General features: G+C 40.8%; 1 protein-coding gene across 3 annotated transcripts in view; it reads left to right on the top strand.

Annotated features, from left to right (window-relative positions):
* Positions 1-23,014, top strand: part of ank3b (ankyrin 3b) — a 160,342-nt gene that overhangs the window by 15,264 nt on the left and 122,064 nt on the right. Inside the window, exon 1 of one of the 3 annotated variants that reach the window (XM_058406123.1) lies at positions 6,354-6,737. The exons of the other annotated variants lie outside the window; for them this stretch is intronic. Within the exon in view, the coding sequence (XP_058262106.1) occupies positions 6,672-6,737 (66 nt within the window). The 5' untranslated portion in view covers positions 6,354-6,671. Of the gene's footprint in view, positions 1-6,353; positions 6,738-23,014 lie in introns of those variants that run through there. 3 annotated transcript variants of the gene reach the window in all.

Genomic DNA, 23,014 nt, shown 5'->3' with positions numbered 1-23,014 from the left:
CTTTCGTCACATACGTACACATCTCTGCAAATTACACTTTATTTCCAGAGCAATCGAGCGGATGATTATTTAGCGTATTTCTATTATAATGGATTGATAAAATTTTTATTTGTGGAAAAATAAAGCAAAGAGATATGATCCTGTGGGTTTGGTTTGGGAAAAGGTCTAGAGTTTGTCTTCAGCCACATTACCTCTAACAGATAAAGTAGGTTGGTCTTGGCCATGTTTACTGATGAAAGATAGCAGACTCTCTAGGGAGGGTTAGAAGACTGGCTTAGTGAGACTAAGAGTTTTCTGGAACAAAAACGTTTCTCATGCTCCTGTTTTAGCACAAATCAGGTTTTTAATCAGTGCATCATTCTCATCTATGGTTCATTCACAAATTTATACAGAAAGAATAACTGTTATAAATTCTATATTGTCACAACGACATGAGCAGAACATCTCCAGTAAAGTAACACTGAGCATACAAAAATCTTTCCCATTTTATGTGATAATGCTAATACGCTAACGAAATCTGCATGAGTGAGACCACAGAAAAAGGAGGCAAAGGAAAAATGTAATTTAACCAACAGAGGCACTGTCCAGGCAAGTGAGGTGAGCTCCTGATAAAATAAACATGTATGGACAGGAACCTGCAAGTGATGGAGAAGCTAATCATGCTCTCAGCTTAAGCTCGACAGAGTTAACATGCTTGACAAAAATGTTGTGCATGTTCAGACACAGGGCCACGAAAAGCACTTATTCACTTTGAGCTTTCACTCTGGCACTAATGATTTCCGATGATTAGCCAACCATGAGCATGGGAAGGTCTGCTCTGTCATCCTGTAATGCTAGTTAGCACGAGCAGTCAAATGAAAGAAAAGTTATTTACAGTGTAATCATCATAATTGCAGCCCATTATATTTTCATTACTATGCAGACAGGGCGACAAAGTGATGACACCGGTGTGCGTTTTTGCTAGCATGCTGTCGAACTGATCATCTTCATGGTACGATGAAACGTTTCTATTCTGATGGGAGTGGTCTCTTTCAGGATGACTCTGCCCCCTCGTCAGTCTAATGAGTATAAAAATGATAGAAATTCTATGCAATGGTCATCACAGTCACCAGTTTCACACCAGATGGAACATTTTAGACACTATGATCAAACCAGCAACTGAGGGAACATCTAGTGGAGGTTCCTCCTTCCAGTGGATTTCCAGAGACTTTTCCGGGTGAAATGAAGTTCTGCCTCGCGGTGCCCCACCACCGTTTTAAGCCAATCTGTTAGTTACTCATTTAATTTTCTAGCCATTTGTACTTATCTTTGTCAATGATTAACTAACAGAAGTAATATATCAGACTTTTATTACTATCAAGCAAACAGCACTGTAACTGAAATATACACTGAAACAAAAAAAAGCATGTTGAATTGACTTCATTGGAATGTGTTCATCGATTTCACCTGATTGAATTGAGTTACGTTAACACAACTTACTTTCATACATCCAGCATAATCTGAGAGCGTATTCTTAAAGTCTTGACTAAGATCAGACACGTCTGAGCTGAGAATCAGACCCACAACACACACACACACACACATCTATCATGTACTGTATTAATTTCCTAAATGTAATACTGTTGATTTCTATCTATACAGAATAGTTTTTCATAAATCTGACCACCACATTTTTTTGTGCAGTGTAGGAGGAAGGATTTCTATCCCGTTTGTTATTTCAGCTCCTCAGTTTTAAGATCTGAAATAAGTTTTATAAATCTCCACATGGAGTGAGCTCAGGCAGTGTCGGCAGGTAACGCCTCTGTCGAGGGCAGGGCGAAATAAATCACACTTCCCGGATTCTGTTATCTGTGTACACGACCTCAGAAGGAATAAATACATCTCCTAAAGATTAAAGATTTGCACAGATAAATGCTGAAAAGAGAAAGAGCATTGTAGCCACTCGTTTTTCTCCACTTCCTTAACGATCTGTGCTACTGTGGACAAATCAGCTTATAATAATTTATTTATTATATCGAAAGGAGATCATGAAGGAACATTCATTCTGAAGCATTAGACGCTACACAAAGGTCCATACACTGAAAATGTACTGGATTATTATATTCAACATGCAGCTTGTCGTGTTACTGAGTGACCAATAAGCCTAAAGCTTTCTGTCCTGAAGACTTGGTGGAAAACATGTGACTGACTGCTACAAAGTGCTGGAACTGGAGACTCCTTCCATAAGTGTCACATTTTCCTAATCTCTTTATTATTAGGTGTGTAGAACATCCAGCACACCACCAGGTCCCTGTGAATTAAAGCTTACTATAGAAATGATAACAAGAAACAAGCACAGTTATATAAATCTGTGCTTTACCTTGCATCCAGAACTGTTGTCAGAGAAAATTAATCAGCACCTTATAGCACATGAGATAAAATTCTTTCTGGAATTTTAGTTTCTCATACGCTCAGGCTTCACAGAATGTTTATAAAGATCTTAACGATCACAGCATTCAGTTTCAGTTCAGTCAACACGTTGTAGGAAATAGCATTGATATGCTAGAAAGCAGACTTCCAATCACCTACTGCATAGCGTTGAGTCAGAACGGACAGGTCCAGGCCAGACTTCACCTTCAACTGAGTGTGAAAAAGCTGGAGCGTGTACTGCCAAAACTAATCGAGGCCAACAAGATCACAGAGCCAATGGGGTGACAGCAGCAGCAGCACATCGTGGTAGTTTTTCATACTGAGAGAGGAAGAGAGATTGATGCAGGCCTTAGACACTTAAACTTCTGCAATATTACGTTTATATTATAATATTAATCAGAATCAGAATATAGTTATTTCTAATATACCCCATGATTCAGTTCAGTTCAGGTTATTTGTGTAGCGCTTTAACATTCTACATTGTCTAAAGCAGCTTTATAGAAATATATAACTTCAGTGAAAAAAATACTTTATTAAGGTTTAAAGTTTTATTTAGATTTATCCCTAATGCGCAAACCAGAGAAGGAAAAAAAAGAAAACTCCCTGAGACGACATGAAGAAGAAACCTTGAGAAGAACCAGGAGGAACTGAAAAGGAAACATCTTTATCTGGGTGACAACAGAGAGTGTGGTTAAATAACTGTGTATAGTCAAGTGGAATTGTGTAACCAGGAGCTTTTGAGCAACTTAGAAATATAAGCATCAGCTTGATTGCTGAATTTATTATAGATTTAACATTACAGGGATCTGTTAGCTTAGGCCATGTCCACATTAATACGTTTTTGTTTAAAAACACATATTTTTCTATCCGTCTTGGCCCTCCATCCGCACTGAGATGGCCTGGCAGTGTGGACCGTGAAAACAGAGGCTTTCAAAAACAATGATGCATTTTTAGTCATGTGACCAATTCAGCTACGATGGAGGACAGAAAGTAAATAAACGGCGGGAGGAAATGACGCAGGTCTTACACTTTACTCACGCACAGTACAGGAACGTAAGTGTTTTCAGGCGTTTCAGTGTGGATGGCCAACTTTTGAGAAACGGTTGAAAATGATAATGTCGATGTGGAGCATTTTTAGACGAAAACGCAGTTTTCAAATTTATCCGGATTAGTGTAGACGTAGCCTTAGTGGTTAAGGTGTTGGACCACTGATTGGAAGGCTCTTAGCTTGAATCCCAGGTCCGCCAAGCTGCCCCTGCTGGGCCCCTGAGCGAGGCCCTTAACCCTCAATTGTATAAAATGAGATAAAATATAAGTTGCTCTGGATAAGGGCGCATGCCAAATGCCAGAGATGTAAAACATAAACTTAACGTATTTCCCTACCTGATGAAGGCATCAAATATTCACCAACGGAGTCCTGCTTCATCAACAGGCGTTAAAAGCCGTAGCAGTGCCATCGCGTTGTTCGTGATATCATCCTTCTGCTTTATTAATTTCAAACTCTATTACACAAGGACAAGCTCTAAAGCAAATATGTTTAGCACAAAGTTGGAAAGAAATACTGTAAACCTGACTGAATTCAGTGTCTAAAGACAGACAGAAAGAAAAAAACTGTTTAAAAACACTCCATAGTTTTTAAAAAAAAATTTTTAATCAATTAGATTTGTTACTATAATGATAAAGACAGTTTTGCAGTAGAATGCTCTTTACAGCGTAGTTGACAATATTTCTGTGAATCTGTGAATGTCAGCAGCAGCAGAATGTCTTTGAGCATGTTCAGATATTATGTGATATGTGGGAGACATGCCTAAAGGCTGCGCATTCTGCTTAAGAGTACTGATTACTGATATGTAGGTCAGATAGGGGCACAGATCTGTTAGATAAAGGCATGTTTAAGAACAGAGTGGACTTGTTTATGTCATTACACTCAGTGCCCATCAGAGGGCAGAATGGAGTGGCTTCTGTAGCTGGATCCATCTGGAAAGCTCATCGTCTTTGTCATTTAGACTCGCAATAAATCCAAATGATGCCCAGTATTATCTAACCTGTTTGTTAGAGCTGTGTGAACATCCTTTCTAATCAGATTGAGTCCTACATTGGACACATATCCAGTAAACGATTGTAGAGTTTAACACTTATTAGTGTCCAGCCCTGAGGAACGATGTATGATGGACATTAATATTAGCTGGTAGTGTAATGTGAGTGGTCTGATTAACAGTAATTAAGATCTCAGTGTCTGACTGAGCCATTGCTGACTCTAATGTCTAATGAAAATCTGTTCATGGACATTATTTCACTGAAGGCTATAAGCTGATGGCATTAATCAGACAGATTAAAACTGTTCAGCTATTTTTATCTGGACTTCTTCTCACCTGGTGTCTGGGTGAGCTTTTTTGTTTTGTCTCTGTGGATTTCGCCTCTCTCTCATGCTCTCCCTCATTTCACCCTCTTCTCTCCTCGCCTGGTGTTTATTCTGTCGTAAGCAATCTGACAGCTTGACTTACACTTTAAATGTGAAGATTTTAAAGGTGAAGGGATCGCAGAATTTTTTACTGTTTGTTTTTTGTGTCCTTCATGTAGGTTGAGCTTGTTGCAAATTAATCTACATTCGTCTGGTGATAAATAGAAGTAAAACTATTTTAGAGTTTAATGTGTATGTGTGAAAAGCACAGGGTTCTAATTTATACGCTCAGACTACAAGCTGATGTCTTGACTAATGTTTTGACTTTTGCCTCCTGAGACACAGCTTTAGCTAGCTGAGCAATGATAATATTCTATAAGTGCATCATCAGATCAGAGAAGCTGAAACGAATATAAATGGGTGTGGCTTTATGAACGGGGAAACTTTTTATGCTATTTTAATGAATCAAATCTTTGCAAATGTATTATATAAACATCTAGGAGCAGCAGGTTGAGAGATTGTTAAGCAATGCTGGAAGTGGAACATTGAAGGTTCTGGATGGAAGGTTCTGGCACTAGATGGTTCGGCTCGGTTCTGTTCATACCCAAGCATTCACAAAATGAAGTGGAAACAATTAGTAATGGTTAACTGCTAAAAAAGAGATTTTCTTTTGTCATGAGATTAGAAAAGGGACCGAGATCCACAGCCTAAAAGCCTTAATCTGTAAGGATTGCTTGGTTATAAATCTGAGTGTAATTACAGGAAGGGAATAATGATCATCTGCCCCGTCTATATAAAGTGTAGTGTTATGAAATTGTGAGTTCAGCTTTTACTTAATATTTTCTCAGCAACCCTGCTTTTGAGGTCAGTAAGCAAATGAAATTTTAATCATAAAAGCTAGACAGCTGTGAGTTGCTCTACTTTTAGATGCAGATGCCTGGTGTCTTTTCTGCGCTTTTTTTATTTAAAATATCTGAGCACTTTGAAAAACCTGACATATTTCGTCTAACATGTCCTCACGTGTACCTCCTTTGGGTTCCCAGCTTCCCAGGGTTAGGATCTATCAGGCAGATCGCTGTGTTTACTGCTCAGTGGAGTGAAGATGACATTACGCAGATCCACTTGGAGCTTCGGTTCCCCGTATTTGAAATTGTTGAGAATTTAGGCGTGGCCATGTTGGAGCAAGAACAACATTTTCTCCGGTAACCAGATCCCAGCTGGGACTAAAGCTTGTTCCTTTTCTACAAGGACCTGATGCTTCTCGCTAATGGCTTTGCAACCAGAGTCGGCGAGCAATAGATCCCTGGCAATAAGCTCTAATTAACCATTAATTAACCACCAATTTCTCCCTCTGTGTTCACCCCACTATTTGTCTAAGGGTATTTTTTCTCATTCTCGCTCTCTCATCTCCAGCCTCTCGCTCTTCTTCTCCTAACCATCCCCTCCCCTCCCTCCCCTCCCACCCTCTCCCTCCCTCCCTCCCTCCCTCCCTCCCTCTCTGTGTTTGGCTGCCAGGGAGAGCGAGCGTCTCCATCAGCACCATTTACACTGAGTGGAGCAACCAGTGAAGCTGTAGAGCTGGTGATTTCTGGTCAGAAAGTGGTGGGCAGCCACTAGAGAGCCATTGTGGATTTATCAATTCCCATTAATTCCACTTCGCATGACTCCATTTCCTCCTTAGCCTTAGTGTTCTCTGAACTGTGGAGGGTGTAGAAGCTAGGGAAAGCAGTTGAAGTGCTACTGGAGAGCGTGCGTGGAGAAGAGCGCATCTAAAATCCAGAGCAGGGTAGTCTTTCCTCTCATGGACGTCTGGCTTTGATTACATGTGGGACTAAGTGTTTGAGAGAATATCCTGCCCAAGATGAGTGAGGAAGCCAAGGAAAAGGGCAACAGCAAGTCAGCTCACCGGAAGAAGAAAGGCAAAAAGGTAACACCTGCTAAATATTCTGGATTGTCTAATCAGAATTGCTGAGGAAAATATTGAAATTGTAGTTTCCTGGCTTTGATTTGTCGTTTAAAACTCATTTTATAAAGCTCTCAAGTTCTCGTCTTTAAAGCCCAGAGCTTGAGAAGTCGAAGATGCTTCTCTTTTGTTCTGGGAATTGAGTAAGGGGTGTGTTCTTCGTGACATGGTTTTGTATTTAGGAAGCTGCCCTCGTTCAGGGGGTAAAACCGAGGTCTTAAATCGCCTCGTCACAACGAGGAGTGCACCTCGCTCTTTGTTTGAGCTCGAAGTTTTATATGAGGTCAGCTTTTATTGCTCGGCTGAATAAAGCCTGCCTCGGAGACCCCTGGGTTGTGGAGTTTTCATCTTCTGCCTTTTTAATCTGCACCTGCCCTACTTAATGTTTTTTAGACGTTATAAAAATGACAGCGTAGAATTTTACCCCACATCAGGGCATTAGGGGATGGTGACAAAGGAAAGAAAAGAATTAAATAATAGGACCTTTTTTTGTTCAATCCAAGCTCGCTCCTTTGTAAATATATCCACTGTGGAGCCTGCCTCCCACTCCCTCTCTCTCTCTCTCTCTCTCTCTCTCTCTCCCTCTCTCTCTCTCTCTCTCTCTCTCTCTTTCTCTTTCTCAGTCTCTCTCTGTCTCTCTTGCGCTCTCGCTCACTTTTCTGTGCTCAGGCAGTATAATCAGCTTAATTGCAGCCATTCAGGAGTATTAGCAATACTGCTTCATGTGACTCAGCTCTGGGAGTTAGCACTGCCTGGTACTCGGTGCTGCTCGTGTCAGAAAGCTCCACGGAATTCCCTTTGTGTGTAACAGCCACCATTTTCCATGTGTTTGCCTTTTCTGTGCATTAAGAGGTTATGGCAAATATTGTCATTGTCTCATGTGATGTGCTATTTATAGAATGACATCCGAGAGGTTTGTATGTGTTTTGTGAAGGTGAGCACGTCTCAGGGTTTTGCTCGTCCTCTTGCCGTGCATCCTCTCTCACTTGCTCTGTGAAACTCCAACCTGTTGCCAAACACTCTGAAAATCTAGATCACTTACGATATTCACCAGCTGATGTACTTGTTTTTTTCACACACTGACGTTCTGAAATGAATGATAGAGTTTTATACATTTTGTGGGATGTGACGCTGCTCTTAAAAAAGCTTTCTCTTATCAGTGAAGCCAACACTCAAGAAACTGCAAATCCTCAAATGACGCATTTAAAACGAAGCAACTCGGTAAATCAATTAAGACCCATTAAGACCTAAGTAATGACATGACACCCACTCTTTGACGACGTCTTTGTCTCATAATGTGCGTATTGTTAGAGCACAATGGCTATGTGGATGGTACCGCATGTCTTTATTTTCATTCCCTGACCTGACATGTCATTGTCCAGGAGCACTGTGTCCAGCGATGTCTTCGATTTAGAACAAAAGAGCTCTAAAACAGTTTAAGGTCTTTTGTGTATCCAGATGCCAGCTATTGGAGTGAGAATTTGTGTCTTGCCCTATTTTTTATTCCTAACTCTCGTTTGGCCTTTGATCGTTTTTGTTTTTTTTGTTTTTAAATATTATAATTTCCCCCTTTCTTCACTTATACAATTCATATTTGGAGGTCTGATTTTTGATTGCAGACAGTCAACATGGCTGGCTGCCCCTCCCACATGTTGATGGAAGAAAATGGCTGCGTGATGATGATCCAAGCCATCATTTCAGAGAGAGCGAGAGCAAGAGAGAGAAAGGCAGAGAGGATGGAGAACACAGAGCTGTGGAGAGAGATGTGGAGAATTGGCAGATATTCGCAGGCTGTCTTAACACCCCGTGGGCAAGCCGACAGAGTATCGGGTACGAGTGACCAGTACTAGATGATCCGTGAACAGAGCACAGTCCGAGACTGTGCAAGAAAGCAAGCTGATCTCAGGTCGGCGAGATACAAAAGACTCCTATAGCTTTGTCTGGATTGGCGATGTTGAACGAGCACACATCTTCTGTCAGTGAACAGGAACCTGAATCACTAGCAGGTGTGTGTAATGGCTGTAACCATGGCAACCAGGGGCCTCCTGGGGAGAGGGAGAGAGAGAGTGAGAGAGAGAGAGAGAGAGAGAGAGAGAGAGAAGGAAAAGGAGAGCGAGTGGAAAAGAGAGACGACGACGAGCGTTCCTGGGAAGCCCAGTTGACAACACCGTTCTATTTTTATTTCCTGTTTATTTAGCTGGATAAATGAGAGACTTCTGGAAATAAATCGTCCACTCTGAAGCGCCTTCGTTTAGTTCTTTTCGGTCAGACTTTTCAGACAGACCATGACCGTGACATGATAATATCAGAATGTCTTCAAAGAGGATCGGCTTGCAAATATTTACACAGGAAGAAAAGATCAGTAGTCGTGTTTATTTGAGAAGTCTGATAACGTGGCCCAAACCTTGTTGTGTCTCTCGCTCACGCAGATCCATAAAATACAACCAGCTGCTGATTGGACCGATGGACATCCATCTGGCCTTTTCAAATTTCCAAATAAGAAGCTATTTCTTTGCCTTCTGGCATTGTCTTTAGTTCTGATTTGATTGAAAAGGTAACGGTTTTGTGGTTTTTCGTTAGAGATTCTGATGAATTCATTCCGATGACAGATTCCTAATCTTCATGTCAGATGTTTTCTTAACACAACACTCTCAATTCATATGCACATTACATGTAACCTGATCCTGAGTTATGCGCCTGCGTGGAGCGAGGGTAACGTGTCAGTGTTGCCATAACAACAAGAAGCGAGCGAGTCCGGTCAGCACGTCTGGCTTCTTCATCCTGCCGCTTGCGTTCTTACATTTACGTTCACGGCATTTGGCAGATGCCCTTATCCAGAGCCGCTCACAGGAGTGAAAGAACATTAGGTTTATTTAGCATTTATGTTTTTTAACAACTTTACGCAGTCACACATTGTTTCATGTTGGCTCAACATTCAGGAGCAATGCATTGTTTTGGGAACAACTCAAGAAGTGTAGGTGTGATTGACTTTGGTGAAGATTAAGATAAAATATCTAAATCTAAAAAAAAAAAAAAAATAGCTAAATAAACATTAAACATGAACACAAACACAGCATTATTATTATTATTATTATTTATTTATTTATTTATTTATTTATTTACTATTATTTTACATTTATTTAGAATATTTAATACTTTATTGTGGTCAATTCCTATTCCTCATCAGCCTTAAAATGTTAGTTTTAAAACTAAAAATATCCCAGTTCTGTTCCAACCTCAAGATTATTTTTGACTAAAATTTGTAACATGAGCTGTGTTGTCTTTCCATTTTATTATCTGGTATTAAAGCCAGAGACATCAAACACAAAGATTTTTCTTTGAGAATGATTCTTCTTCTCCTTCTTCTTCTTCTTCTTCTTCTTCTTCTTCTATGTAATGCATTATTAAAAGCACTCCCCGTCATGTTCAGCTGAAATTTCTTTCATCAATCGTCTTCCTCTATCAGTTCCTCTCTCACGCTCAGCGGTCAGATGGATTCTGAACAGATTATTATGCTGTAATCAAACAGAGCCCAGGAGAGATGGTATGTACAGTAGAAACCTGATAGTATATACCTCATAAGATCATAGATATTAACTGGTATGATGAGGTACTTCACAGAGGTTCAAGTGTCCCCAACATCCTGTAATCCCCATCCTGACCCCAGACCCTGGATGACATTTATAATGTAACTGAAATCCAGACTAGCTTGTTCTAATTGGAGAGCGATACAGGAAGTGATCTTTGGCAGCTTGCAGCAAACCGGAGCTGAGGTTCGAGCTACACTGACATGCATGCCAGGCATATTGCTTTTATAGATACTCTTCTTCCTGTGTTGCTTGGAGATTAGCGTGACAGAATATCTCTAAATCGCTTCACACAAGGGCGTCTTTGAAAAGGTGCAGCGTTGTGTAAAGTTAAACACAGAGTTTGGAATTTCAGGTCACTCATATAGAGGAACACGCTGCTGCTCTAGACCCCGCTTTATTTCGAGCGACTTGAATGCTTTGCAAGTATTTCATGCTCGAAGACTCCTGCCTTATGCAGAGCACTCGAACCGTGAACCAGCATGTTTCCAGCAAAGACAGATTGCATGTCTGTGCAGGCCACAGTTCCCATAACATGAAGTGCACTTCCATTATGATTCATTTTCTTTTTTTTTTTTAAATGGAAGGATCCTACATTGTTTTCAGCGATACCAGATCTCCAGTGTCTCTTCACGCTTTGATGAAGCTGCAGTGTTTCTGGCGCTGGAATTACGATCATGCTTCCCTGCCTCATTGTGTGAGAACATTCTTCTTTTGAAGTGAGATATTTAACGCAGAGGGCTTAGCACAGGGAACAAGAGGCAAGCTGGAGTGAAACGTCAAAGCCACCAGAAAACAAGTGTCTCCTCAGCTGCTGAGGATCCTGAAAATGTCTTTGTCTTTTCAAAGTCATTAAGTTATTTAGGGACAGGAAGTAATTAACGACTGGAGGGAGGACAGACGCTGCTACAATGCAGTGATATTTGGGACGTTGTTTAGTCAGTATATTCCTGTCCCTGGTAAACATGATCTTTTATGACAGTTCTGTTTTGGGTAACAAAAATCAGGACTCCTTTGGGCACCGTATATCACTGACGCAAAAAAGCACAACATCGATACTGATTAGAGTCTAATAGCGAATGACCCCTAGAGGCCAATGACCTCATGACGAGAAGATGGGTTATTGTAATGAGGATAGGACATGAGGAGCATGATGGATTCTTCTGGAACGAGGATTTGAAAGCAGTAAAATGACATTATCCTGCCATTTCTGCGTTCACTCGGCAGGGCAGGACCACGCCCTTTCTGCGAGCGCAGCACTGTTGAGTTTTGGAAAGCCAGATTGCTATAGATTTTCATTTTGCGTCCTTGATCGATGCTGTGCGCTCAGTATTTCATCCGTCTGATCACTGTTTAACGTACGAGTGATCATTTTTATTTCCTGTTACATCAGTACACAAAGTTAGAAGCGATATCTCGGGAAAAATCGATAATATTAAGAGGACCAGCATGACGATCATCAGGAATATCTCAGTGTGCTTTCACTTTTTAGCTCTCAGGCTGTTTATATGTACAGCATGTATGTAATGGGTATTTTATTGGTTTATTGAGTACACTTGGTATAACTGCGTACCGATTTTTCTGACAGTTTTTAAAGAATCAGCTCCCAGATAACTTTGACCAGCGGAGCGTTTAAATGACCAGCAGCTTCGGTTAGACTGGAATTCTAAGTGTAAAGGAAGCGTGTGCTCTGAGACATGTTCACAGCTCCGAACTCTGTTTATTTTTCCCACTTACTGACTTCACCGTAAACTTAGACGCACCGCGCTTTTCCCAGATTTGCGTTTGATTTATAGTCCTAACTGGAATGTCCAGCAGTAGGCAAACAGGAGCTGATCTGCCTTTCCAGCTTCGCCTTTCCCAGGTTCTCTGGTGTCTGTGGAACCTGATAGTACTTTTGGTCTGGAGAAATACTCATGTTGAAACTGGCAGCAAAGTTCCCAGGCTTTCTGGTCACCCTCTTTGACAGCAGAGGTAATAAGAGTTCAGATGGAGACCACCTGGTAGGAAAAAGATGTTCAGCCTATAAAACATGACCCATTTATCATCCTCAGAACCAGGAAGATTTTCTCCCTAACATGGAAAATTGCCAGGGGAAAACCACACTATTTGTTTAGTTCTGTGTTTAGTTTCCAAACTGTGTTCTTTCAGCCATCGCATTCAGCTTAAGCTCTTTATCCTGGTCAGGGTCAGGGTGGGGAACACAAGCCATAAGTTTGGAGGAAATTCACCCTGAATGGGACACCAGACCATCACATGGCACTATTCACTCACACACACACACACACACAAGCATTAGGCCATTTATTTTACCCACTCCACCTGCTGGCATGTTTTCTGGAGGTGGGAAAATTCCAGAGAACCTGAATGGACACAGGAATACTGGTGAAATTCCACACAGACCCTTATAAACACTTAGAAATGATCCGCTTGAATCTTTCAGTGATTTCAGATTCCAATTCAAGGCACAAAAATGCCGTAAGATTCTTTAGGCGCCATGATGCGACTCCATTTTTGATGATCAAGTCGCAGAAAGATGAATTGTTTAGTTGCTAATATAAATTAATTTCACGTTTAATTAAAAGAAAAATCTGGGAATGTTTCAGTATTAACTCAATTTTTTTTTCTTGCCTGGAGCAGCCCTGGAGCAGAGAATTATTTTGGGAATACAGTTCTTAGCCTTAATTAAGTAATTAAGCTGAAAGTAATTGTGCTAAAAAAAGCTTTCAGATATGGAGCAGTGCTGGGAAAGTGCACGTGTACCGCAATCAAGACAACAACAAAACCTGAACACTTTTATTTGCATGTTATACATTATAGCAGATGATCAGAACAAATATCCAGAAAGCACCAACGCAGAGAGGGATTTCGTTTCTTTAGTTGATGATAAATAACGTGAACATATTATAACCAGACTGTCACTAGGACTGAAATTATATTGTTACTTATTGTCTTTCTCCTACAGACATGTTATTCAGTAGAATTGATTGATAGAGTTATTCACCTGTCAATAGCTTACAGTTTAATCAAGTAGACATTATATCAGCATCAGTCATCAGGTATAGGAGGTAAAGCGGTAAAGTTCGATTTTGTAAGTTGGAAATGTTCAAATCCAGGACAGTTATCCTCATGCATGAGTCTGTGTAAAAGCGTCATGATATTTGTGGATCGATACGTAATCTTAACCAGACAGAATCGCAATTCATTTAAGAATCAATTCTTTTTCTCATCGCTTCAGATTTTTGCTGAATCGGAATAATCCCTGCCAGAGAAGCCGAGCGATTTCTTTTGTAATAGTTTTGCAAGATGGCTAATTAAAGTAGGTATTGAGGAAGTGTCTGCTTCTGTACTTATTGCACTGCTCACTGCCAACCTGCACATTTTGTCCCAACATATTGCGTTCTGCTGAGGCAAACGCTGCGCATAATGCAGAATTTGGCGTCAGTTCCCAGGAACAGGACGTGGCCGCAGTATATCTCTGGCCTGATTAATGTAAAACACTGGGTCCAAATTCCAAGCCACACTGATGCTTGAGATGAAGTTTTTTATGGAGCTGCATCAATTATGAACAAAATGTGACACTGATTTGTACTTAAAAGGACCAGACACTCGTTGTTCTTTCCTTCGGTAATGAAACAATGTCTAATATCTGAACAGTGAGCTTAGAGCATAGTAGCACTGGATAATCGTTTATCTAGAGCGACTGAGACGAGGAATATTCTGCTAAACCGTCCCATAAGATTTTATACACATATCCACATTTTTGTACTGATCTTTGTCAAAAGAAAATATGAACCATCTTCAATAAAACAGAGCTGGCATATTCGGTCGCTTTAGCAGTAAATGTCACGGGCTCTTTCCTTCTCCCTATGTCTCTTCGTGTTCCTTTCCACTCCTCAGTAGTGGATGAGACAAAACAAAAAGAAGTGCCATTTTGGAGAAGCTCCAGGCAGCACAAACAATCCCTCAGGGTGGTCCATTCTCTAATGTTCAAGGCTATATCCTAATCCCTGCAAAGCTATGCACTCCACCGACTGAGCTAAAAACGAGCTCTCCTCTCTAGGGGTCAAACGTTTTGCGTCATTTGTCAAAGCCGATGTTCTGCTAACACGAAATAGTTTAATAACAAGCAGCAGAAAGGAATGAAGTGACTCAAAGAAAATAAAATGTAAAATTCCACTAAGATCATTTACTAATTTCAGTTTATTAACACTGTTAAGTGATACGTTATCTTATATGTACAGTGGCTTAGTGGTTAACCCGTTTGTCTCACGAGGGTTGTGGTTTGATTCCTCCCTCCACCATGTGGTTTTGCGTGTTCTCCTTGTGCTTTGTGGGTTTCCTCTGGGTACTCTGGTTTCCTCCCTAGTCTTAAGACATGCAGGTTGGCATTTCTAAAATTTTCTGTAGTGTGTTTATGTGTGATTGTGCCCTGCAGTGGGTTGGCACAATCTCCCCGTCTTGTCCCCTGAGGCTCCTGGGATTGACTCCAGGTTTCCTGCAATCCCTGTGTAGGATTCAAAAAGTGATGGATGGAACGGTCAGGACTTTATACTATTGGGGTGGCCAGGTTTGACCTGTGTCTATGGAACATAAAATGCACACACCTATACAACTCTTGTTTTAGCATTGAGCAACCTACAAAAGACATGCTGGAGCTAGCTTGGCACAGTGGTAGCTCAAGTGGTAATATTGATTGGAAGATTAGGATTCAAGCCCCACTATTTGGGCCACTATTTAGCCCTTAACCTTCTCTGCTCCAGGGGCTCTGCATCATGGCTGGCCCTGGGAATAGTTCGCTTCCACTAAGCTTGCTTGTTCCTGCATGACAATACACTTGACAATTTGTCAAGTGTATTGAAACAAACATTTGTTGAAACAAACATTTCCAGAGATAATGACAAAAACAATATAAAGTTTAGTAATTATTTGTTGTGTTGCTCGAACCACACAGTCTTGCTTTATACAGTCTGCCTTAAAGACACCATCTGTAGGTGCTGTAGGTTTTCTCACTGCTGCGGTCTGTAATGTTAATGTTTCACACTTATTTAAATCTACATTCATCCATATCCTCACAGGTTTGCAGTATGCCGGGATTACAGTGAAGTTCAGGAATAAAGCGTTTGTCGATTTCTCCGTTTAGTAACGATTGTTAGAAGGGCTCTTCGAAGTAATTGATTTTCAGCACTTCATTTCGGAATGACCTTATCCACAGCTAGCCTTCTCCCCTCCAATGTCCCCTGCGTGGGCTTTGGTTATTTTGTTTGGACTGTCATGCCTGAGTGCTTTTGTGTGTACACGAGCGAGTGACGGGTAAAAACCTACTCCCCGGACCATCACCTCGTGCGAGAGTGCTGTTATCCCTACTCTCAGCTGATAATGAGAGAGCTGGGGGAAAAAAAACCAAAACTTCACACTCAGCAGCCTGTGGTGGGTCTCCATGGACCTCACTACACCTCACACCATTGATTTATACAGCAGGAACTGCGAAAAACATCTCTATCACATGTCCTTGTGCTTTAAGTAGCCAGTGATAACGGTATAATTCCCTGAGCAAACTTACAGAGGCACAATGCAAGACAAATTGCACTTTTGTGCACAGGTTAATGAAGGGTGGTGCCCCCCCCCCCTTTTTTTTGCTGTAGCATATTTCTGCAGTTCAGTAACATGTGGTAAGTAAATGCTTACAGCTTAGTTTTTGCCCACAATATTCACTGGTGGTAGAATAAAGCAGAAGTGCTGACCTCATCAGGACCGGCGCTGCTGCAATACATTGTGGGAGTCAACATTTTTCCCCATAAACATACACACTCACAGATAATTAACTCACAGCCATCAGATGAAATGAAGTTTCAGTGAAGTGAAGAGGATAAAACTCACTCATTTTGGGTTTTATGATAACATGAATGTTCATCTAGCTGCTTGTTACTCCGTGTTACAGAGGAATATTCCCAGTATGCACAAAGGAAACATGTTGTGATGAAATTTAAGGTTATTTTATTGTAGTTTCCTGTATGTTCTTTTGTAGTAGAACGTAGTTCTAGATTCTGAACTATTACAGTGTTACAGACACAGAGTTCTGCATCCTAAACTATGAAATATAACATTGTTCTGTGAAATTTCCCAGCTCGCCTGTGTTAGTTGTAATTATTGAGGCAGAGGCAAATTGCTTTCTCCATCTTGGTGAATCGGTACTGAGGTTATTAAGAATTAAGAGGTGTTTTGGGATGGGAAAATTGCCCAGGGACACACACACATACACACACACACACACACGTTATATCTGCTAGCCCACTGGCAGTACAGGTCTGTATGTAAGTGTGTGTATCTACAGGCTCTGTGTTAGTGTGTGTTTGAGCTGGATGCTGTCTCTGCTCTCAAATCAAGCTAATGGTAACTGACTAAGCATTAACTCTGAGTGCTCTCAGCACACAAAACCACAGAGAGACCCTGCCTTAGAAATGTCCGTGTTTTTCCTCACAGAGCTCTATGAGATGGTGTACGGAAACTGGGGTTCGAACCGATCTGCACTCCCTGTAGATAACTGTTCTCAGTTTTAGTGTATCATCTCATTTTATAGGGAATCGTTATTTTTATTTCAGCTTAATGAGCTGTAAAAATGAACAGGGTAAATTTGTGTTGCCACACCGTCCAGTCCTGTCCATGTGAAGTTATCCGATGTTCTGTCCGGTTTTGTCTGGTTCTGGTAGACGTTGATGGTGAGTTTAAACCTCTTTAGTGTGAGATTGTGTATGTGTAAGCTGCCTTGTGATAGACTGCTCTCTCATCCCGAGTGTGTTACTGCCTCGCACCCAGGCTCCCAGGATACTAAAGACGGATAAATGAAGTAATGAAAGAAGAAATGAAAGTGAAAGCAGTCTTCTGAGACTTCTGGTAACAGAAATGTGTTCTGTATCATGATTGTCTGATCATAAGCAGTGGCACCTTGAAGGTTTTTCTTTTAGTGTTCTGATAACTCATAACGTCCTTCCCGTGTTATATCACTGTGTCTTCGGCTCGTGTTTGGCCCAGTTCTTACATTTAAGTCTTCTGTGAACAAAAAAAGCCTAATGTTTGGTTAATGTCTGAATTAGAAACTTGTCAAATTCATCTATTATGTATGTGCAGTCATGTCTTATTACTCTGGGTATATAATCATATCTTTTCTGTAGCATTTAAAGAAATATCTTGCTGAATTGATTTTTATATATCTAGAGGCCTCGAACAGTTTGAGAATGCCCGTGTGCTGATTTAACAGTGTTCTGTGATTAATCACAAACCCTACAGCACACAGAACCGAGTGAAAGCTGACGCTCTGGAAGAGACAGAGCTGGCACAGTCTGTTCCCGGTTCTCATGAGCCCATATGTAGGTGCTCGGGGTCCTGCTGTCTGATCCCTAGTGCCCAGTGCTGGTATAGTGCCACCTGGAGATGCCCAGTATATCCTCCCAGTGGCACTCCAGCTGGGCATCTCCGTCACATGCACACAGGGGGCAGCAGCAGGGCCAAGCGACACCACGACGAGCACAACATTTCATTTCTTTCCAGAGAATGCTAATCTAACACAGAAAGGTGTGAATGTTCCTGGTGACAGAATGCCTCTTGTGGATATTGGTAATGTGAACGAAGAGCTTCAAATCCTTAAGTACATGTTTTCTGATTAGTTACTGAATGTTTTCCTAGAACAGGAAGGCAGTGACTTCTATAAAATTACATGTTATCGTGGCGTACATAAAATGTGTGAAGATGATACTTTTCAACATGATTTCACATTTACAAACAGATATGAAGGTTACGATTATACACAGGGTTCATTTGGATATCTTTACAAATTGATTGCCTAAAATCAAACCACATGACAACAACTCTGGAATTAATAATAATAATAATAATAATAATAATAATAATTCATAGAATTCATAATGAACAGATTTTAACAGTAACTAATAGGTATATATTTCTACTGACATGATTTCATTGATATTTTAAATGTGAAAAGATATCTACAATACACCGAAACAGACTTTATCACACCGTTAGTTGGCTAAAGAAGATTTTATGAGCTCTTTTTTCTTATTTTCTTTCTTCCGCAGAAACGTCATCAAGTAAGTGTAGAAGTATTTCTGGGTAAAATCCATTCAGCAGCAGTGTAAGTGTAAGAAACCGTGTAGCGTAAGAACTTTACATCTCCTTCTAAAATTACTCAAATAACTGAACCAGACTCAGACTAGACCAAAGCCTAATACTAAGGCCAAAAATTCACTTAAAACAATAGGAGCTGAAGAGTGCTTACTGGCAGAGCATCAACACATAAAATACAAGAATTTCCAGCCCCATATTTCAAATGCCACTTTTTGTTTTGTTCATTTGTTTAATTAAGTTCGTTCCTCAAAAATGCTCGGCTATGCATAAGGAGGAACAGGGCTTTTATTCCAGCTTTCTTGACAAAGATGAATAAAGACATTATTTAATGTTATTATTATGTGGAACAATGATAATAATAATAATAATAATAAGAAGAAGAAATAGCCACACATATGTAGTACACTGTATAATACAGATATTAAGTATTATAATACAGAGTTATTTTTTACATAATTATACATTGCTGTTTTGTTTTTTTTCACCGATCTGGTTATTTGTGTGTGTGGGCTTCATCATTTCTCTTTGCCTTTGCATTTGAAGTGAAGCCAGATGCTTTCATGTCGCTCTCTCTGGACGAGCTGGTGTATGATGTGAAGCTGCTGAGTCACTTCAGAGTGTGAGCTCAGATGGTGTAGTGTGTAGGCAGGGCTGGAGCATCAACTGCTCAGAGTCAATCCAAAACCATGAGACATCAAAGCCCAGGCCTGGTCTGACTCTGACTAAGGATGCTTCCAGTCCCTTCCTTTAGATTTAGAATGTTAAAGACTTGCACTACATTTGAAGGTGAAGATGTGAAAATAAAGCAGTGCAGAGTGGATCGGAGTGAAATTTCGTCTGCAGAGAAACATCATGGATATTCCTGAAATATTTGTGTAAACGACAGAGATAGATCGAAATTCTGAATTATTACAATGTAAAAGTAAACTGTTCTGAATTCTGAATTATTACAATGTAACAGTAAACAGTTCTAAATTCTAAACTTGTACAATGTAACAGTAAAGGCTCCTGAATTTTAAATTATTACAATGAAACAGCTCAGAGTTCCAGATTCTAAACTATTACAGCATAACAGTAGAGAGTTCTAGATTCTGTACTTGATCCTCAACCCTTTCAGTCATTCAGCTCAACTGACCAGTCAAACAAGGCAGTAACTATAAGAACACATTGTACTCAGTGCTTTGAAAGTGTTGGGCTATGATTTCTGCCCTGTAGGAAAGTAAATAAAGCATAGCCCAGGAGACCCGGGGCTTCCTGGATCCTACTTTAAGCAGCATTGATTTAGAGAGTTGCATTTTATTTTCAGTGCATTGCTAATACCAGCTAGCTAAGAAGCAAGTGGTCAACAATTTGCCTCCTATTTAAAAAGGTCTGATACCTATCTGACACACGTGTGTTGCAGTTTCAGTTTTTGCTGTAATATCTGACTGTACAGCACCGTGGACATCTGGTGTCTTCAGTCTGCTGTAGAAATGGACATGGACAGGGTCTGAAGTTTTGCACATTTGATTTCGATTTATAATACACTCGATTTTGTCTCACGTCTAGTCTTATAAAAGAAGGGCTACATATAAGGAAGTAATGTGATAAGTAAAGGAAGTGATAGATGTGTGTGTGTGTGTGTGTGTGTGTGTGTAAGGTTCAGACTGTTGCCTTCTCGCAGTATGTGTGATTCAGGAGCTATTTCCTCTCTTGGCAGAGTGGGACACGGCTGTGCTCTCCCTCTCCCTCTCCCTCTCTCTCTCTCTCTCTCTCTCTCTACCCCCCCACCCCTCGTGTGTCTCTCTCTCCCTATCTCTTTCTCCCTCTCTATCCCGCTCTCTCTATCTCTCTCTCTACCCCCCACCCCCCACCTCTCTCTCTTTAATTGATCTACACCTTATTAGGTGAATAAAATATTACTGATATTAAAATATTATGAAATATTACTTAAACTCAGTAACCAAAAGGAAATATATTGGGTCTTTTTTAAAATAAATAAATAAATAAATAAATAAATGCAAGCTTCAGTTTTATTTTTCTTAAAAATAAAAAGTCAAAGAAAGAGAGAAGGAGTGGAAGGGTGTATGTGGGGTCATAATGCATGCTCTCTCTCTCTCTCTCTCTCTCTCTCTCTCTCTCTCTCACACACACACTCTCTCTAGCTTAACACCCTTTCTCGGCACTGCCGTGTGTCACCCTGGCTAGGACTCATACTTTACCAGAATAAATTATTAATAATGCATAAATTATTCAGCCACTGTCTTCGAGTGAGATGTCACTGGACGTTGGTGGAACTTTAGTAATTTTTTTTCAAAGTCTAACTGGGGCATTGTGTTAGAGCTGTTAGGAATATGATGAGAATTTCTTCCATTTTGAACTCATGCTGAAATCAGCCAAAGACTGGAAATGAATTGTGATGCTCTTTGTTACAGCGCTGAACATTCCATATTGTTCTGACCTGAATGGACTGAAAAGCCATGGTCGTCTCCACCATGATACCCTAGCCATTGTCCATGTCGTTAGAGCACTGCTTTGTTTTCAAGATATTTCATGTTGGATAAAAGGTATTGAGGGTAGAAATGGTCTGTATGTGTGTGTGTGTGTATGCGTGTGTGTGTGCGCATGTGTGTGCATGTGCGTGTGTGTGTGTGTGTGTGTGTGTATGTGGTGTTCTATTTGTAGCCGCTGTATGCTCATGTCAGTTGCCTAGGAGATCCTTGGCTGAGTCCCAGCAGGGGGACTGGAGCTGACCTCGCCCATGAAGCAAAGAAAGGCAGCCAGCACTGAGACAGATCCGTCTACCGTGTGTGTGTGTGTGCCTGTGTGTGTGTATGTGTGTGTGCATGTGTCTTAGAGTGCATGTGTCTTCCGGAACATCCTTCCCCTTCCCGGGAGTTCCCTTCCTGTGACACACAGCCATGCACCTGCTCTCCGCTGAGAGACGGCCCCGTGTGTGTTAGTGTATCACGATCACTTCCATTTTCTTTTCTGTCATCACAACACACACATCCTGTACCTTCGGTCTGTGTTTCATGTCCTGACGCCATGCCAGGTTTGACTTTTTATGAATAATGTACAACGTGTCGTTTAATCACGTTTTTCATTTTTTTTTGTCATCTCTGTAGGTAAGTCATCATGTGTCTGTTCTAAGCACACACATATATACACACGAGACACACTGTGGACACTGAGATGATACGATGTACCTGCACACCTCGCCTACCAGATCAGTCAGCTAAGCAATAGTCATGACTCATAAGTTATGGTAAGTGGATCTGCCCAGGTGAACCATTTGGCTTCATGTGTTGCCGGGGAACCGTGAGATTTCCACACAATAAGGTGCAACTTATTGACACACTGTTTAGGTCTAAATGTTTTGGACATAAATGCAGTTCTGGGCTGGAATGACTCAGCTGTGATAGCTCTAGCTTCATTTATGGTTAATGTGAATGATATTCCTAGATAGTAGAGCATGGAAAGTGTCTTTGCTCAGGTCCACTCTTGGGCAGTCCCTGTAGATCTTATTTGTCATGTGACCTGGTGAACAACCCTATGATTGCTGAAATCTTTAGCAGGCTTCCAGGATGTGTCTAAAATACATAAATACACTCATAAAATAGCCCTTGCAATACATCATTGAATTGAGTAACACCTTTGGTATAATCTGTGTGTATTATTATAATGAAGCGGTCCGAGTGCAGGATTTAGTCGCGTGCTACATTTTGCTCACAGTGTGGTTTATATGGTCAGGCATGAACGTAGCAATCACAGCCGCATGTGGAATAAAACAATCATCCCATGACCTCCTGAGAGAGATGATCTCAGGCCACATGCACATAAATCCTAGTATGGTTTGATTGCAATGAGACCACAGTTGAGCTGCAGGATATTACTGATCTGCTCTGAAAGATATTTTATATTTTTCTGGTGTGTACACCCACTGAGCACTTTATTAGGAACACCTGTAAGTCAGGCTGGGTTTAGTATGTGATGTGAACAGCGGTGCTACAGAAGGGAATACTGCCTTTGTTGATGAGAGAGGTCTATAGAGAATGTCCAGAACTGTTCGAGCTGACAGTAACTCAGATTATCACTCAGTACAAATGTGGTGAGCAGAAAAGCATCTCAGAATGCACAATACATCAATCCTTGAGGTGGATGAGCCACCATGTCAAGTTCTGAGTCAAGAGAAAAGTGAAAGCTGAGGCTGCAGAGGGCACAGACAGTTGAAGACTAAAAAACGTAGCCTGGTCTGATTTCTGCCGAGGATCACAGGTGGGAGAGTCAGAATTTGGAATCCATGGACCCAACCTGCCTTGTATGAACAGACCCGACTGGTGGAGGTGGTGTAATGGTGTGGGGAATGTGTTCTTGACACACTTTGGGCTGTTTATTATAATCAGTCATTGCTTTGAATTCCATAGCCTAATGAGTATTGCTGGTGTCCATGTGAATCCCCTTCATGACCACAATTTACCATCTTCTACCAGCTACTTCCAGCATGATGCATCAGGTCACAAAGTTAAAGTC

Source organism: Hemibagrus wyckioides, linkage group LG13 (assembly GCF_019097595.1).
Source record: "Hemibagrus wyckioides isolate EC202008001 linkage group LG13, SWU_Hwy_1.0, whole genome shotgun sequence".
NCBI classification, from domain to species: domain Eukaryota; kingdom Metazoa; phylum Chordata; class Actinopteri; order Siluriformes; family Bagridae; genus Hemibagrus; species Hemibagrus wyckioides.
This window is presented reverse-complemented; position numbering and strand designations above follow the sequence as displayed.